Below are 17,822 nucleotides of genomic sequence, written 5' to 3'. Positions count from 1 at the left end.
CACATATTCACCTAGGAATCGAGAGGTAGTCGGGGATCCGGTTTTCACGTACCTCGACTATATGCAATTTCGAACGAGGAAGTTTCCTATCTGGGGACCGCCTAAAACATCGCATTCGAACCAAAGTTAGAATCTAATAATCTCTAGTCGGGCAATCGAATGTATGAAAATCGAATATGGTTTTAGCAATTACCTACCGGCGAGGGAGGCTTGACTAGAAGAAAGTTATACAGATTGTGTGGCTAGTGCAACTGCACACCAAGGTTTGCTGGAGCTCTTGGACGTTTGCTTTCAATTCTCAAACCAAAGCTCACGGTGGATCTTGTCTGCATTCGAATTCCCCCACCCCACTGTGTCGTTGTCGTTCTTTCTTCAGCCTGCGAATTCTTTCGCCACCCACCGAAGATTTTCTGGCCCCCCTCGCGTTTGGTCTCGATTCTTGTCTCCGTCGTGCCCGGGCGGCGGCTTGTGGAGTTCGCCTGAGGGGTTCCGTGGGGCGGCCGGGATTTCGCCGGGACCTGATCAGGATCGCCGGGGAATTGCGAGAACTCGCTCGGACCGGCGCCGGGCTGTGTTTTGGGTTGCCCGGAAGGATGTTGCTGGCTGCCGATGGCTAGCAGGGAGAGACGGGCACGGTGAGGAGGCCGAGCGTGGCTGGACAGCAGGCGAGACGCGGCGAGGCGGCAACAGCAGTAGTTGGAAAAACGTAGAAAGAACTCTCTTGTAGTGGCCGGAGAATCTTGTGCCCTCACAAGATTGAAACAATCTCCATACGGGTCAAAAGAGAAAAAGACTTTTCCTCTAGGGAATCAAGACTTTCGGCGTGTGAAAAATGCGGTCACTACAGTTTTCTAATATGGCTTCGGCCAAAATTTTAATTCGCACGAGCTTGGTCCAACTAATTCAATTAAGTTCATAATCTTCCGTGTTTAAGTCCAATTTGAAATGTTGGTTATGTGGGCTTAATGACAGTGCTCCTGATATGTAGATGCAATTTAATATGGATCGAGACCGACTCCTAATTTTTCGTATGCAATGGCTAACTAAATGTGTCGCAAAATTTAGGCATTGACAATCATACTAAAATTAGATTAGAAAAATTTAAAGGATAATTTTTATAAAAGGAAAAACTCAAGCTAAAAAAAAAAAAAAGCCACAAGCCCTTACCGGTGGCCGCCGCCCGTGGTCCGTTGACGGCCCTGGGCGAGGCCTTGCTAGCCCCAAGGCGAGGGCCAGCGGGCCCTAGTCCAGATCTAAGCGAGGGTTGTCAGCAAGGCCTCGACCAGGGCCGGCGGTGGCACTCGCCCACCTTAGGGGAAATAGCCGACCAACTAGGACAAGCCCGAGCTCCGTTCCATTGGAGAATTAGCCACCACCACATGAAAATGAAGCTTTTGTTTGTGTTTCGTGATGCATTGTCCGTTGGTTGTAGACCATTTTTTTGTCGAAAAAAATTGATTTATCTGTCATAATCAAACATGATAGGAATATAGAAAGCTTCCAAGCTAAGCAAATCCCAAAAGAGCTACAAAACAAAACAATACCCATAAAATACAAGAATACAGCTTGTGCCAATAAAGCACCCTCTCATCCCAAAAGACCGGATCTTTTACAACATCTGAAAACAATCGACGGCTGATCACCGAAATCGTCAGTAATGAGTACACACCGAGATCTTCCCCTCTAAAAACTATGGTTTATAGTGCGCACCTAGGATCGACATACTCAACATCACCATACGGAGACGGTAACAACAATATGTTGAATCACCATAGATCTAACACCTCTAAGAAACTCTCGAATTGACGGGTTAATGGAAAGACTCGATTGCACCAACTTGACAAGTTTTGGAATTTCATTGCACTTTTTTGAAAGTTTTACAACTTAATCACGCTTTGGGGACAAGTTTTGAAACTTCTAATGCACTTATCCCTTATTTTCATTATTTGTTTGTTTGGTCACGCGTACGAGTCCGGATGACGACTTTTATCGCGTCAATCAAATGCGCATAACGTGGGCTCGGGCCGGGCCTGGCCCATGAAGCCTCTAGCCCAATTAGGCGAGCTGGCCCATTGGTCCAATCCGAAAATAATGTCCAAGCCCGCTAATCTCTAGAGCTCCTCAAGCTTGGATCGCTGTATTCCTGTGGATCAAACAGATGACTAGTGGAAGCTCTTTTCGTGCTTTTGCGAGGGTGTTATCTTGGAGCAGTGTCTCTTGGTGCTGGTGCGCAACAACTAATTGTTGGGAGTTTTCTAAGGTACAACAATGTTACCATGTAATTATCTTCATCCAACGGTTTATATCTGTCGATCGGTTGAACTTTTTTTTTTACCTATTAGTGTAATCGCACGATTGACGGTCGACACCGTACGCGGCGATGTTGTACGGATTACCGTAGAAGCGTCTTTCGCCGCTGGGGATTGCAAGAAACAAGAAGTCAGTGCTATAAAGATGGATGTCCTTGATGTTCATACGGGTTTTAGGGGGGGGGGGCTATTGCTGATGATGCACGTGGGAGATTGAACTTTGAGGTTTCGTTGTGCCATCGGCAGTCATGTGAAGAAAAGAAATGGAAAACTATCGAGATAGATTAGCTTTTGGGTGGAGATGGTTCTTGTTGTTGTGTGGTGGGTGCAGCTGCAAATGAGTTTTTCCTCGTAATTTGGTACAATTTTGGTAATCTTATGAAGGATTACAGCAAAGATGATGATTAATTTTAAAAACTTTAATATTAAAAGCTAATCTATGATACATATATATATGATACATCACGTACATGAGTACTATACTCGTGTTTGTTGGAGTTGGCGAATATTTGGGAGACTCTTGTTTCTCATACCGGGCACGCTCACATGAGCTTAGGGAAACCAAAGTATGATCCGACAACATATGACCCCCGCGCACGGAATGCGGGGGTTCGGGGGCAACGCCCCCGAAACGGGGGTCCTGCTGACCGGACAGCGGGCAGGAATTCCACTCGCCGGTGAGCGGACGGCGGCTCCGCTCGCCAGTGAGCGGGCGGGGGCTCAGGGGTAGCACCCCCGAAACAACATCGGTTTTTTGGCTTATGTTTTAAGTTGACTCGTTTGTTGTGGGATTAAAGAGATTCAGATAGGCTTGGGCTTTGGGCCCCATTTTAAGTTCTATATATTGTACTCGTATGAGAGATCGTTGTAACGAGTGGTTATAGTTGTAAAACCTAAATATCATAATGGAATTCCTTTGCAGGACGTAACCGTATTCTAGGCTGAACTCGGGTAAACTCGTGTGTCAAAATTTCTATTATCTGTGTGATTGTTCTGATTCGGTTCGGATATAACCCCATCAGTGCTGTCCCTTTCCTTATCTTGTCGAGAATCTTGTCGACCTTCCTCCATGTAATTCAACAAAACATTTAGCTAACCCTAATGATGTTCTGCTCAACTCGGAAGGAGATGGAAAGAAAATTAAAAGGGGTCGAGGGAATTACAATGGGCTCTTCGTCCCATCTTAGGTTACCCTGTGAAATGTCATTGCTCCTCTTAGTTTCATCATAAATGATGCATTTACCATCATCATCAGCCATCTTCATCATCGTTATTCTTAAGCAAAATGAGCCATTTTGGATTGAGAATGCAAGAAATCTAATTGTAGAATAAGGAAGAGGTTTTTTTATTCATTTTAGAGTTGGGTTAATATCACGGAAAACCCCAAACTGGTACATCAGTGACAAATTTATCCAAAATTAATCTTTTGACCCTCAAAAACCCAAAACCGATACACTTTTGACAAATTTGCCATCCGTTAAATTTTTCCGTCAAATGTCTGAGTTGGATGACATGTGGCAATTAACGGGTGTACCAATTTAAAGTTTTACCGTAAGTTGTCACAAGTGTAACAGTTTGTGATTTTTCGTGATATTAATTCAATTTAACGAAAACTAACATATTGTAATTTTGTCACAAATGTATCGATTTTGGTAAATTTATCGTAGATATGTCAGTTTGAAATTTTTTGTGGCAATTAATTTTGAAAATTTTCGTGATATTAACATTTTTAGGGTTGGATATGCCACTCTTGACTGCAATTTACTTCAAAGTACATCTGTTATTACACCTTGCATAGGTATCGATGTAGATAAGTTACTCTTGGAGACAAAAATCAACGTGCGTGATTCGGACACCAAGGACGATTTGACTAAGGACCGACCGACCAGTGCACGGCTGTCGTTCGATTTGCTCGGCTAATCTAGACTTTACCCACTGACGGCCAACGTTTGATTCCTGCTTTGCTTGCGCAGAGAGTCAAGGAATTCAATTCACACCGTTCTTTTGACCGTGCGGCTGCTCCTGCTGATTTTTCAAGAAACGAAGCATGGCATCTACCTAACGTTCCGAGGCTTCCATCTGCTGGCGCCGAATCCCCAAGTGTGGACCGCCGGAACAAGAAAGAAACGCTACAAGGCAAAAGACCCACAACGCAAAATCGGGTCTTTCTCCTCTTCTTGCTCCCTCTCGTCTTCCGAATTCGATACCCAGTAGACTTGCGGTGCCACCCTTTATCGGTAGTGATTCGCTCTGCTTGCCGGCCGATGGAGATGGTGCAGCTGAAGCTCGCGGTTCTGGCGCTTTGCCTGCTTCTGCCTTTCAATCGAGCCACCGACGTCAGCTACTGCGGTTCAGTACCCTTTTCTTGATCGCCCCGTGCTTTGATTCCTTCAAATTTGTTTCGTGCTTGAGGTCCGGTTGGTCCAACTCGATCGAGCGTGTCGTTCGATGGGTGTCTGAGCTGAATTAGGGATTTTTTTCGCCTCCTGAGGGGTTGAGGAGATGAAAGTTCTTAGCTTTTTCGTTTTTGTGCCGGAAACTGTCGCTGATGGCGATCGCGATCGCTTGTGTTTTGACGGTATTTGTGTATTCAGAATGAAACTTTGGAGCTGATGTTGATGTGTGGATTTTGTTCTGAGTAAACAGATAAGAAGACGGAGTATGCTGTTAAGGTCTCTGGAGTGGAGATATCGCCCTCTCCGGTGGCGAGAGGCCAGCCGGCCACCTTCAGCATTGCCGCTACCACAGGTGCTGTTTCAGCTGTCTTCTACCTCTGGTGTCGCCCAGCGGATTGTTCGATATGGGTTTTATTAAGTTCGGTTTTGGTTATTAAATGTGATGACATGCACTGTTCGATTCCGCTCCTATGTTCGGTATTCCTTGTGCTTGTACCAGTGGGGATTTTTTTTTAAGCTGCTGTATTGGGATGATTGATGTCTAATGGTCTGGGCTCTTGGATTTTATTGGTCATCAGAATAGCTATTTCTTGAAGTCTTGTTGAGCATGGTTTGGAGGTATAGAAATTCTGGGATCTAGATGTCAGATAGTTCTTTTGTCGGGTGTGTCTGTTTACTGGATCTCAGCTGGTTTAAAATCCGAATGTCCTGTGAGCTGTATAAGCCGGTGATCATGGTTGTCTCCTTCGTTTGCTACATCTGGTTTGGAATTCATTTGTAAAGGGTGGCTTTTGTTATTGATACAGAATAGCGAAGCTTGGGGAGCAAATTATTCTGATTAACAAGGTTTCTTCCAAAGAGACTGAGAACTCTTTTACTTTAGTTGTTTCACCATAGTCGAAGAAAAAACGTCACACAACAACTAAAGAACTCAATTCTATTTTGCTACATCTCTAGTATGCACGTGTTTGGAAAAATATCTTGCTGAAAGAGGGCATTCTTGCTTCTGCTTGGCTTGCATTGATTAAGCTGCTCATTTGGCAAAATCTGGTCAATATCCTTTTTTCCTGTGGTTAAATCCTCCCAGCAGAAGTATATGGAATAGCGATTGCTTAAACACACTTGTGTCCTCTTCCTTTTTCCTTAAACTGACATATAAACTACCTCCTGATTTTTGTTTATTTAGGCGAAGCAATCGATGGAGGGAAATTGGTGATCGATGTCTCATACTTTGGATGGCACATTCATAGTGAGACCCATGACCTTTGTTCAGAGACATCTTGCCCTGTAACAGAGGGAGATTTTGTTGTGGCTCACTCACAAGTTTTGCCTGGATTTACCCCGCCTGTAAGTCGTTCTCTTGATGATTATGTCCGGTCCCAATTCTGCAAATTGAACACTAAAGTAGTTTTTATTTCCTTAGGAAGTGAAGGAAGCCATTGTTTGTTTTTCCATCTTCCATCAGTTGAAATTTGAGGGAAGATGCACTTTCGTTGGATAAGATATATCACAATAACAATCGTTTGATTTGTGAAATTCCGAGAAAAGAAAAGCTAGAAAGTCGTCTAATTGAAGAAATGCTACTTATGATTTGTTTTGTTTGTTTCGAGCTTTGTTCTTTATTATGGTTAGACTTTTTCACACATTCAGCCTTCACTACAAAGGTAATGCTGTGTTCTTTTCTGATGAAGTAACAGATTACGCAATGTGAATTGCGATTTCCCTTGTGGTTAACATATTTACTGTATCAGAGAACTTGACATTGCAGCTGATGGTATTAATTATCTATTTTTTCTTCATCGATCCATATTGTTGAATGTGAATGCTAATATATTAGTGAACAATATTACATAGCTGGGGTGGGGTCACGGGATATACCATCATGGCTAAGGCCCAACTTTATCCTTGTACATTCACTCTCACTTTCACTTTGCTTATGCCCCTTTCAAGGACTGGAAGCACCCTCACTACCTGGGTTTGGCAACTAGCAAATCTTGGTTTTCGTTTTCCCTATAATTGGACCTGGACTTACTGTCAATTTTATAGTCATAAATCAAGACAGCTGTTGAATATATCCTTTATTTATCAAGTATGAGAAAGAATTTCTTTATTAGTTTTGGTGTATTGCAGTGTTGCTGATAAGTTCTTGAATATGCAGGGTTCTTATTCCCTCAAGATGAAGATGTATGACGCGAATCAGCAAGAGCTCACCTGCATTGCCTTTGATTTCAACATCGCGTTCGCTTCATCTGTAGCCGAAAGCTAAATGCCGTGGAAAGTGGTTAAGTCTCCTTATGAGTGTTATCGTACCAGTGTACAAAAGAGAGTTTCTTTAAGAGTTTGTTATTCCTAGCCTATTTCAATGTTGAATAATTCGATGTGCGTCTTGTAACTCTGTCGTGTTCCGGAGATTCTTAAATTATCACTTACGCTTGTTCATGCATGTGAGATGACGTTGCCTGTGTTCAAATTCCTGTGAAACATCTCGACCCGCTGTGTGTTTCATGCGTGAATTGACCACTTGAGAGACTTGCCCGAGCAATATACAGAGGCTGAAAAGGAAAGCCCATTTGTGTCGTTGCCAGAACCTGAAACAAGCAACAACGGGGTGAGCTCTGAGCCTTAGGGTTACCTGAATGGAAATGGAGTCCATTGTCCAGTACTTACGCGAGTTACAGCAAGTTCTGAGTCCCAGTGAGCTTCTTTAGGGTTAGCAAATGGGCGCATAAATTATTTTCCGTTCGGTCCTTCACTTGTGACAGGAACATAATCGAATTGCACCGTATATGTTTTATGGCTTATTGTACCAATTTAGTCCTATCGATGTGGCTTGCACAGTAGTGCAAAACATGTTGCTGTAGTGATGATGAATTGTCCACTTTCGTGTAGTGTCATTTTTAAACTTTTGCTAGGATCTTGTTATAGATGTACTAGAAACCTAGTGTTGTGGTTCGATTTCTCCCATATCCATGTGGATTGAAAAGTGAGGCTTTGTAGCATCGTGGTGAAGTGTGAGAGATACGAAAGGTTGACGAAATTGGTTCCCGTTAGAATGGCACTTAGGTGTTTGTCCTAAAAATCCTGGAACGACAAGATGATCATCTTAAAAGATCCTTGAAAGTGGGATGGGCTTCTAGAGTTGATGCCATTCATCTGATGATGGCCATGGTGTGCGGAAATCAGTTGTTATGCTAAAGTAATCCATATGTCTCACTTGATAAACTGGATGTCTAAGCTAAAATGGGTGTGGTATGGTTGATTAGAAGGACACAATTTGCCATATTATCCTTGCGAACGATCTATCAAGAATAGGCTAACCCAATGTTCTCAGGCACAGCAAGGGCTTGTCCTTTGCCGGAAAACTTTCGACCCATGACAAATGGTATCAAAATAGGTCTCCCAAAATGTATTGGTGAATGCTAAGAAAGACTCATTGTCCCGTTTCCAACAATAACCTTTATTGGTTTGCTAAGATCGGGAGAAGCCTAGTAGCCCAAAGAAGGTGCTGGCAAGAATAGCGAAATTGGCTGGAGATGCCATACTTGTCAGTGAGAACACGAGTGACTTGAGATTCGCAAATAGTTTTGATCATCGGAAGCCAGGATGGAGTGGATTGGCCTGTTTAGTTGGGTGAGCGTTGCCCATTCCTCTAAGTCCCAAGGGAGTGGTGTTGGTGATTGGAGAACGCGGAGAATCAATAGAATAGCCTGCAATGAGGGCGTTGCAGATATTGGGTAGAAGAGAATTTTATGGTCCGATTTCTCCCATACCCACTTGGACTGAAAAGTCGGCTTTGTGGCATCGCGGTGAAGTGTGAGAGATATAGATGGGTTCATGGGGTAACGCCAAGGCATATTTTTAGGAATACAAGGATGACAAAATCATCATCTTAGAGGATCTCTAAAAGTAGGGTTGTCTTCCTATGCACAAATTGGTTAGGAGCTGATGCCTCTTCTCTAATAAGGGTCATGGCAAGGCGAATAAGTTGTTTTGTTGAAATGATAAGAATGTCCAACTAGAGGAACTAAATGACTAAATTAAAATGGGCGTGGTATGGTTGATGAGGAGAATGCAGTTCACCATACTGTCTTTCAGAACAATCTATCGATAAAAGGTTGACCTATTGTTCGGGCTCATCTGATGTTGCATAGGCTAATCCTCAACCACAAAACTTTTGGCTCATGACACTAGAATCATAAGGGCAAATTTGTCGATTCTTGAATGATATGATGCTATAAGTTGAGGTGGGTTTTATTTCCTTTATCCTTTTGCATCGGGATAATGACACAAATGGTCCTTGAGCTTTAGCCCAATGTGCAATGTGATCTCTGAATTTTTAATTTATCCAATATGGTCCATGAATTGTAACCCAATGTCCAATGTATATTTTCATATAGTTTAGGGCTAAGTTGAATATGTGCTAAAAATACAAAGATCACATTGAACAAATTAAAAGTTGAATGACCACATTGCACATTAGGTTATAGTTCAGAGATTATATTGAACAAATTAAAAGTTCAGAGACCACATTACACTTTGGGCCGAAGTTCAACAACTAACTGTGTCAATTTTCCCTTTTGCGTCTATGTCCTGTAACTTGTTTGGGTAGCATTTTATGTTTTCGTTAAGGAGATGTGACAAAATAAAAAATTTGACCCAAATATTTCCTCAAGTCGTATATGGATTGGGCAAACTCCTGCATAAACCTTGCTTTGACCCGACACTGACGAAACAAAGCTCGAGTAGCCAGATTACTTTTCGGTGAATTGATTTGCGGTCCAGGAGATTTTAAATGGAAGATTATATTTGTACAGTCATGATGCAAAACATACAATAAACATGCTGTAGGGAAGGTTCCAAATTGGTGAAAAGATGGACTTGAAAAGCAACTTTGGACTAGCAGAGCAAAGTGAATCCTGTCTGTGGGTACAATCATGTCTGCCTTGCATGACATTATCTATTAAATCACACCAGAAGCTTTTTGCTTTAGAAGCAAAATTAGAGAGCAATCAAAGCACACAAGGCCACGGAACATGGCTACAGTAGCATTTTACCCTTTGAAGAAGAGTCGCGCTCACCGAAGCAAAGCAAAAGATCATCATGATGGCCCTAACTTGGTTGGTGGAGGGTCAATGTGGGACTGTGAGACAGAAAATGAAGGTATGGTACATGGGCCAGTCTCAAGCTCCACACTAACCGGCGTGATCATGCACCCAACTTTTCGAAAGCAAAACTGATTGAGCCTTTTCTTAAGTGTTCACTTTCCTCCCAAATTGGCCCAGAAGAGTACTCATGGACCTAATGTTCCTTCATTTTCCTAGCAGCCATTGTTAGGGACAATTTATTTGCCTTACCTCAATCATTCCATTCGATCCTGTCTAGGTGATAGACTTACTTCTGAGCATATCCTTTGCAATTCATTTCACTCAAGGCATGACAGGAATGAAGGGAAGGTTCTTGAAGAAACTGAAGCTCATTTCATCGATAAGCACTCTTAAGCGCGGGTTAGTGGTTCAGCTAAGCCATGCTGGGAAACTATCTGACCAGAATGGTCGGTACCCGCCACCGATTCACAATGAAGGACACCAGGGGGGTGAAGTTGACAAACCTGTCGTGCAGAATTGCATTACGGATCTCAAGAATGGCCAAGAGGAGGTCTCATCCTGCCTAGGATCAGCAGCAACGACACCCGCCACGGATGACTTGGAGGACGAGATCTTCTCAGATGCAGAAGGCGACAAAGAATTCCCATTTTCAGCACTAGATGTCGCAACCGATAACGAAACCTGTAGTCTTCAGGCTGATTCTGTCCCAGGAATAGTGAAAGAGCAACTCAGGATAGAGGATTCTAGGGACTACAAGGAGCACTATCACCTGTCTCTCTCGGATTTTCAGGAGAAGTGCCCGCCAGGAGGAAGAGATTCGGTCATTTTCTACACTACGAGCTTGACGGGAATACGGAGGACGTTTGAGGACTGCAATGCTGTCCGGTTCTTACTGAGGAGTTTTAAAATCAACTTTCATGAGAGGGATGTGTCGTTGCACCTGCAATACCGGGATGAGCTGCGGAAAATCCTCGGCCAGGGAGTGATCCCTCCAAAGCTGTTCATAAGAGGAAGGTACATTGGAGGAGCCGACATAGTCATCACACTGCACGAGCAAGGGAACTTGAGGAAGCTTTTCGAAGGGATTCCACTTGACCTTTCGAACAGCACATGCGCTCAATGTGCCAATGTAAGATTCGTGATATGTTTGGCTTGCCACGGAAGCTGCAGGGTGGTTAGGGACAGGGAGGAGGAACCGTGGATTCGGTGCCTCGAGTGCAACGAAAATGGCCTGATTAGGTGCCCCGCATGTTGCTGAGAAATCTTATGCAGATGGTCTGCAGTTGTGCTCTTCCTGATGATGTATAATACCTAGAATTAACTGCTTACGTCAAATTAAATCGATGCAGTTGCATAATTTAGCGCTATTGTGTGAACTGTGTTTCATAGGTGGTTCTGGCCGAACTTTGAGTCCCTTTATCCTTGTATGCAATCAAGGCCCAGAGAAGGATGATTGCCATTGACGAACAACAAATTAGATGAACTGATTAGGGACCGAGCGTTCATTATGTAGGCAAATATCCCTCTTTTTGGGAGAGAAAAGAGTGTGTTTCGTGTATTCATCTGCATTAAGCACCACTGGTCTTGGCATCAGAAGGATGAAGAAATCTTGCAATTCTTGCTTATGACAAAGAAAAGACCAAAACTGATGTATCTATCCTCTCGTGCAAATCTTGAAATTGTGAAGTTCAATTAATTTGGTAAGCAATGTGGGATTGAAGTCTTCATTCATCTAGTCTGTGTGTAAACTTGACTTTTCACTGTTTGGCATAAAACGAGGTGTTGTTGATCATATCCACACCCTGCAGCTTTAGCATAAAGGGTTTGACATATACCTTTTTCCACATTTTTTCATGATGAACACATGTGGCCATTATTATGTTCTCTCATATTTGTTCTGTTTTGGCTTTACTTAATAAGGAGAGTAAGTGATAGCTTAGCTTGCCAGGAGACCAACAGTCTCCAACCTCGGAAGAAAACACTGAACAGTATCCAATCAAACTGTATTGCGTTTAGGGAAACAGCATGGACATGGAAGGTCATAATCATGGGGAGGGACACTACTTATGGGAACATTTAACAGCAATTGGGAGTCGGATGTTGAATTCGCAAAATGACAACTAAGAACCCTACCACTCGTAGATGACATCAAGGCCAAGCCATAGTGGTTCTTTTATGATGCTGTGAGGACATAGGCTTATTATTTCTCTTCCGTTAAGTAGTTACATACCATGAAATGCCAACTTTAACAACATTTACATGATAAAAGGGTGAATGTATTCCATGAATGAGTACATTTTACAGTATGAGAAGTGAGAACAGTCCTTTGGTATTGTAAGTCAGAAGATCGTATGTTATGTTCATACTGAAGCAGACAGGAAAATTTCGGTGAAAATGTCGAAACCACTTTCTCTGCTCTTTGGGTGATTAGAGGTCTGATCTTACCATGCTTAAAAACGACGAGAACATCCTGTTTCGATGATCTCACTAAAAATATTTGTTTTCTTTGCATAGATTTGCAATTTACACGAGTGAAACGCGCTTCTATGTTAAAGCTTACATCAATCAGCTGAGAGTGGTTATGAAAGTGTCAATATCTGAGCTGATTTTGCCTTTTACGACTTGGGGTTTAGTCAAAGCTTTCGGACAGTCTAAGTCCATACGCAAAGGAGAAAGCTGGTCATTAATTCCTAACCAAAACTCCACAAAGTGAAGGTGGGTCTCCTTCTTCCAATCCTGTTCTCTTTCCTTTGCCAGCTTACTTCCAATGAAAGTGGTGGACCTCTCTGCTAATCATGCCACCACGTTAGGTTCTTTATTCATGGGATCGGAACTTTTCTTATCCTCTCCCTTTTCTTTTTAGATACAGTCCAATCTCTCTTCTGCGTCCCAATGATCGACTCAAATTTGCGGTGGAGACACAAAACTGTATGTTTCAGAATGCCGATGAGCATATGTAAACAGCATGAAGCTATGAGCTGCTAGTTTTGAAATGCGAAATTGGCGAGAAATTATTGTAGAGAAAAAGATCTTGATCATTTATTGAGTTATAGAAACACCAAATGCGCGTGCGCGCACTGGCATGTGTAGCACGGAAATCATCTTTTTGTGGGCCCAGATTGGTTTGAATGAACTTCATCAACCTTGCTGAAAGAAAATTTAAAAAAAAAATGGGTTGCATGTTAAGCATAATCCAGAGTCTTTATATCTGTAAAAGCAGCTGCTAAATCTATAACAAAGCAGAAGGTAACTGAACTGGCCTGCAAAGAACAGCATATGGATCATATACTTCAGTTCAGACACTTCTAAATCAAAAGCTCATAAGAAGCAGACATGGAGGGAATATCCTACTGGCTACTACTACTCAAAGAAACGGTCTCGCCTCCGTTAAGTCCTCCAAATTTTAAAGTGACGGCTCATGCTTCCGGCGAAATTATGTGAGCACGTGGGTGAGTTGTTCAAATGATTATAGTTGCCTCAACCTCAAGACAGCAATTTTTGCATAGAGACCATTCGACTTGAATAAATCAAAGAGAACACTCAAAGGGTGGCATCTGAAACGGTATATCCTGAAAAAGTGCATTCATGGACTTGTGGAGTCGCCTGGGGGACAAAAGACGACCCTTTTGTGGATACATTATTTTAACGAAATTTAATTGATCGTTTACTTTTTTTGATAAGCAAATATATTTGCTTGTAAAGTAGGCGGTGAAATTTCTTCAAAACAGGGACTACATAGGAAAGAATCTTCACATGCCCTCATTAAGACCAAACATGGGCAAAAGGTCTTGATCAAGGGCTACATAGGAAAGAATCTTCACATGCCCTCATTAGACCAAACATAGGGAAAAGGTCTTGATCCCTTACAGCTTGCAATGGAACAGCAAATAAGGAAAGGAATATCTACCTCCAGACCATAATCTTGAGCATTGGTCTCTCTCATTCCAAATGATCTGGTGAAGGCAACCTCATTGGGAGGAGCACATCAAATTGATAAAAAAAAATGGAATGCGTACAATGATTGGACAATTTGGGAATTCCCAATGTCTTTAAGCTAAAAGGCATTGGGAAGATGCCTAACAAGAGAACTGCTCCCAAATAATACAGAATTTAAAAAGCGGATTGCGCCGAATGAGATACTCAAAAGACATTTCATCAGTCTAGAACGAAAGAGAAAACCCACAAAAAAAGCAAGCAGATAGTTTCAGACATTGGAAATCTTAAACTTCTCATTTCTGGGCGAGAGTTAAAACAGACATCCTCTATACACCAAGCACGACCTCAAATTAGATTCCCATGGTTAATCATGCAACACCCTCGACAACTTAAAACATGTCAGTAATTATCCGTTCAACTATTCACAGGAAGCACCGGGGCAGGCTGCTTCTGCAGTTGCACCTTCAACAGCTTGCGGCACAGCTGCTGTGACCTCGGCGGACGATGTAGTCACGGTCAGTGGTTGCAAAAACCGCGTGTAATGGAATTCAATCTGTAATCGGTGGTGAAGGGGAGTTGATGCCATTAAGCCTTTCTTTATATCAACTTGCAACTCCCGAAGAGGAATCGAAGCCAAGAAGCTCTTGATATACTCTTTACATGACTCCTTACCCTGACAGACGATTTCCTCTGCCTCCTTAGTCTTGGTCTGCTCTTCGGGCTTGAGAATCACAGCCCCTTCCGCCACAGGACCCTCTTCCTTGGGATTGACCTGGTCAGTTTGCTGATTGTTCTGATCAGTAGCACTTTTGTCCTCGGTTGGTTGAACCGTGTTTAGCAGCTTGTGAATAGTTGTACTGCAGTCAAATTTCAAGATGTAGGCCTGACTGCAACCCTCATACAGCCTCTCACCAAGCGTGTCAATTATATAGTATGCTTCTGGTTCAACCTTGAGGATGAAGAAGTGGTCGTTCCAGCTGACAATATAAAGTTGGGGTTCACCATTACTAGGACCATCTGATCCAGCACGACTAACCTCATCCCAAATGTTATCGAAGGACATAGCACCATGTAGAAAGTCGAACCTTCCTTCATCCATACCCTCTGGATGGAAAAACCCGATAAACGACTTCTCAGGAACAACGGAAAGAGGACGGATCTTGGCCTGAAGAACTGTATCAAGATCAAAGTGCTTATCAGGAAATCGTTCCCTATATGCTTCATTATCGCACAGATTCCTCCACTCTAACGATCCATCTCTGATGAGACTGTCAAACTGGGACTTAATTGGCATCAAATCACGATTTGCTTGGAACCAATCAGCAATTACAGCAACAAGGGCGGTGCATGCACTTTCACCGGCGGCACGCTCGCTTCGCTGGTCAATGGAAGCAAAGAAGACTTGTGTTTGAAGCTTCATGAGTCCATCACGGCTTACAACCTCCTTTCTCTCCCAACTGCCAACGGCAAAAAAATCATCTCCAAATTCAGACACCGATGACCGATTTGCGGAAGAATCTTCTTCAGTCTTACTCCACTGTAAGAAAAGTTCACAGTTAGTTCAACGAAATATATAAACTAGTTGCTTCTACTAAAAAGGACAGCATTAAAAAAAGTTAACGACTGAATAATCTTTTCGGTACGCCAATGAAATTTCCTAAAGATATGGGCTTGACCAGCAATTCTTTTGGCAAAAAATCTTAAAATGAAGGCAGAAAAGATGTCCTAAAACTTTCAGAAGCAAATTCTTACCCCCAAAGAGAGAGATTCATCTGAGCTAAGCTGGCGACGATCGTAATCAATGTCATCCCCGCCTTCCTCTGCATATGCCTTCTTCAACAAGGGCTCCCCCTTTGCCTTGGGAGACCTGAAGCTCAGCTTCCTCTTCCGCCAGGACAGTATGCGTCGCTTTGAACCTTGTGGCTGTGATTGTTCAGAGACTGAAGCAAAAGGATCCTCGATATTTGAGCAACCCACATCAGATTTTCGATGACTATAATAGATCCAATCTTCAATTTCACCAGAAATTCTTGCATTGGAGTAAAAGGAGCCTCCCGCACAATTTGCATAGGCTAGTGTTCCATAGCTACATGACTTTCTAATGTTGGAGTTTTCCTTGCCTTCATCCGATTCCTCTTCCTCAGTATCATCAGGGGAGTCAGAATCAAGTGGATAAGTGTACTCTCCATCTTCACTCTTGGCAGAACACTTTCCATCGCTGCCCTCTTCATCAAGACAAACCTTTTTGGCTCTCCTGGCAGCCATGTAATCAGTAAATAACTTCACCTTCTTAAGACCCGCTTTGAGGGCAGAAAGTTCATCTTTTTCGGCTGAAACAGCTTCCCCACACTGCTGTGGAGATTGACTAGGCACTATTGATCTGTCGATCGGGTTTGCAGCTTCCTGAGAGGTTCTCAGCTCCACTAAATTGAGAGATATCTGCATGGTTGACAGGAGAATTAGTTTTCACAATCGAGGAACTAAAAGATGATGAAGCATAATTTTTCAAGAAATGAATTACGTACAGACAGCAGCGGTGGAGAATCCGTGGAAACACCAGGGAGTGTGAGAGGAATACTCAGCTGAAATTCCTTTTGTTCCACAGCAGAAGCGAATTCTGAGAGATTTAGCGATGCCACTCCAACGATCGGAACTTTGTTCTTCAATCCTTGGTTCAAGCCCTGCTCAGCAAACGCAGATGAAGCTGTCTTACAACCATACTCCGTGGGATTCTTTTAAAAGTTAACACAGCCATGGCGCTGCACAAATTACTCTTTCTCTCTCGCTAAGAACACGTTTTCTCAGCCATGATCGGACATGAATTGAAAATGATCGCCACAGTTAACTAATTTGATCAGGAAAAAGGTGGCTAAAACCAAGAAACTGCATCCAGACAAATAATTCTGATATAAAAAAACAGCTTGATGGCCACAGGTATAATCTAATCTAGAAGACAAAGATTAATCACAAAAAGTTCACGTAACTAGGTGAACTGAGCATCTGCCAAGTAAATACATGAGCAAAATCAGCCCTCAATTTGTCGAGAAATCAACAGAGGGAAGAAACCATGGTCAAGGAAAACGACAGATTTTGCAAAACCAAATCCAGGATTTAATTCCTTCAAATAAGCAATCCAGTAGGTATGGCAATATCCTTCAACTGGAATTTCACGCTTCAAATTCCATGGAATAAGCAATACCAACAACAATTATCTTCAAAGTGACAACCTTTTGAATTTCCAAATCCACGAAACCATCAATCCAACTAAAACTCATCAAACAAGGAATTTCCCCCAAAAAATCAAAACATCAGACGGATACGGAAATGATCCAGTCATCCCCACGCAGGTCCATGCGCAAAAACCCCCAAATTTCACTATGACCCACGCGTAAGCGAGCCATTCCTCGCAAATTAGCCGCAAAATCAAGCCTGAAAAGGGGGAAAGAAGCACTCCACAAAGAGAACGCCACAAAACCTACGCGGAGAAAATCAACTCACGTGGAAGACGGTGAAGGCGATCTCCCAGGGATGAAACGCGTTCTCCTTGTAGGCCGAGAGGGTGCACACGCTCGCGAACTCCTCGTTCCACAGCACCACCCCGCCCTCCCCCGCGCGCTCCTCCCTCGTGAAGTTCCTCTTCACGGCATTGCGGCGCATCACCATCAGGGCCAGCTTCGGCCCCTTCCACCGGACCTCCACCGCCATCATCCCGCCCCCGCCCCCGCCCCCGCCGCCAGCCTCCGGCGCCGGATCGCAGCCCTCGAGCCGCTCCACCACCAGCCGGGCCTCGTACTTCCTCGCCGCCAGGGGCGGCCACGGCCGCCACCGCCGCATCATCTTCACCACCATCCTGCGATGGGAATGGCAGCACGTGCTTAGGGGGGGGAGCTGGGGTCGTGCGCGCGCGAGAGAGAGAGAGATCTTCGAGGAGGAACAGCAGGTGCGGATTCCGGTGCTCCGAGACGAAAGGTCTAGAGAGAGAAAGCTGTAGAGAGAGAGGGAGGGGTAGAGAGAGAGAATAAGCCGTTATATGTTGAGCAGAGGTTAGAGAGAGAAAGGAGAAGTCGCAGAGAGAG

The 17,822-nt window shown here is 43.4% G+C and overlaps 3 protein-coding genes across 3 annotated transcripts; 2 read left to right on the top strand and 1 right to left on the bottom strand.

The window, feature by feature from the left end:
* Positions 1 to 4,319: 4,319 nt before the first annotated feature.
* LOC115671570 (uncharacterized) lies at positions 4,320 to 7,148 on the top strand. The gene is made up of 4 exons (XM_030593204.2): positions 4,320 to 4,658; positions 4,956 to 5,057; positions 5,892 to 6,052; positions 6,864 to 7,148. Exons 1-4 carry the CDS (start codon positions 4,574 to 4,576, stop codon positions 6,969 to 6,971), a joined length of 456 nt encoding a protein of 151 aa, XP_030449064.1. The 5' UTR covers positions 4,320 to 4,573; the 3' UTR covers positions 6,972 to 7,148.
* Positions 7,149 to 9,385: 2,237 nt separating this feature from the next.
* Positions 9,386 to 11,156, top strand: LOC115671693 (uncharacterized protein At3g28850). Its single transcript, XM_030593316.2, has one exon. It carries the CDS (start codon positions 10,139 to 10,141, stop codon positions 11,066 to 11,068), a length of 930 nt encoding a protein of 309 aa, XP_030449176.1. The 5' UTR covers positions 9,386 to 10,138; the 3' UTR covers positions 11,069 to 11,156.
* Positions 11,157 to 14,021: 2,865 nt separating this feature from the next.
* On the bottom strand, positions 14,022 to 17,822 carry LOC115671533 (uncharacterized). Its single transcript, XM_030593144.2, has 4 exons — positions 17,245 to 17,822; positions 16,272 to 16,427; positions 15,499 to 16,185; positions 14,022 to 15,283 (listed from the first exon to the last, which is right to left on the bottom strand). The coding sequence occupies exons 1-4, from the start codon at positions 17,593 to 17,595 to the stop codon at positions 14,165 to 14,167; spliced, it is 2,313 nt and encodes a 770-aa protein (XP_030449004.1). The 5' UTR covers positions 17,596 to 17,822; the 3' UTR covers positions 14,022 to 14,164.

The sequence above is a fragment of the Syzygium oleosum genome, unplaced genomic scaffold (genome assembly GCF_021117445.2).
Source record: "Syzygium oleosum isolate NSW1041296 unplaced genomic scaffold, Sole_v2.1 Sole_v2.25, whole genome shotgun sequence".
NCBI classification, from domain to species: domain Eukaryota; kingdom Viridiplantae; phylum Streptophyta; class Magnoliopsida; order Myrtales; family Myrtaceae; genus Syzygium; species Syzygium oleosum.
This window is presented reverse-complemented; position numbering and strand designations above follow the sequence as displayed.

Coding starts and splice junctions, on each gene's coding strand:
- LOC115671570 (XM_030593204.2), top strand. CDS start 4,574: ATGGAGATGGTGCAGCTGAAGCTCGCGGTTCTGGCGCTTTGCCTGCTT. Junction 4,659..4,955: donor CACCGACGTCAGCTACTGCG/GTTCAGTACCCT, acceptor CTGAGTAAACAG/ATAAGAAGACGGAGTATGCT. Junction 6,053..6,863: donor TGCCTGGATTTACCCCGCCT/GTAAGTCGTTCT, acceptor TTGAATATGCAG/GGTTCTTATTCCCTCAAGAT.
- LOC115671693 (XM_030593316.2), top strand. CDS start 10,139: ATGACAGGAATGAAGGGAAGGTTCTTGAAGAAACTGAAGCTCATTTCA.
- LOC115671533 (XM_030593144.2), bottom strand. CDS start 17,595: ATGGTGGTGAAGATGATGCGGCGGTGGCGGCCGTGGCCGCCCCTGGCG. Junction 16,428..17,244: donor TCGCCTTCACCGTCTTCCAC/GTGAGTTGATTT, acceptor TTTGCTGAGCAG/GGCTTGAACCAAGGATTGAA. Junction 15,284..15,498: donor ATGAATCTCTCTCTTTGGGG/GTAAGAATTTGC, acceptor CTTTTCTTACAG/TGGAGTAAGACTGAAGAAGA.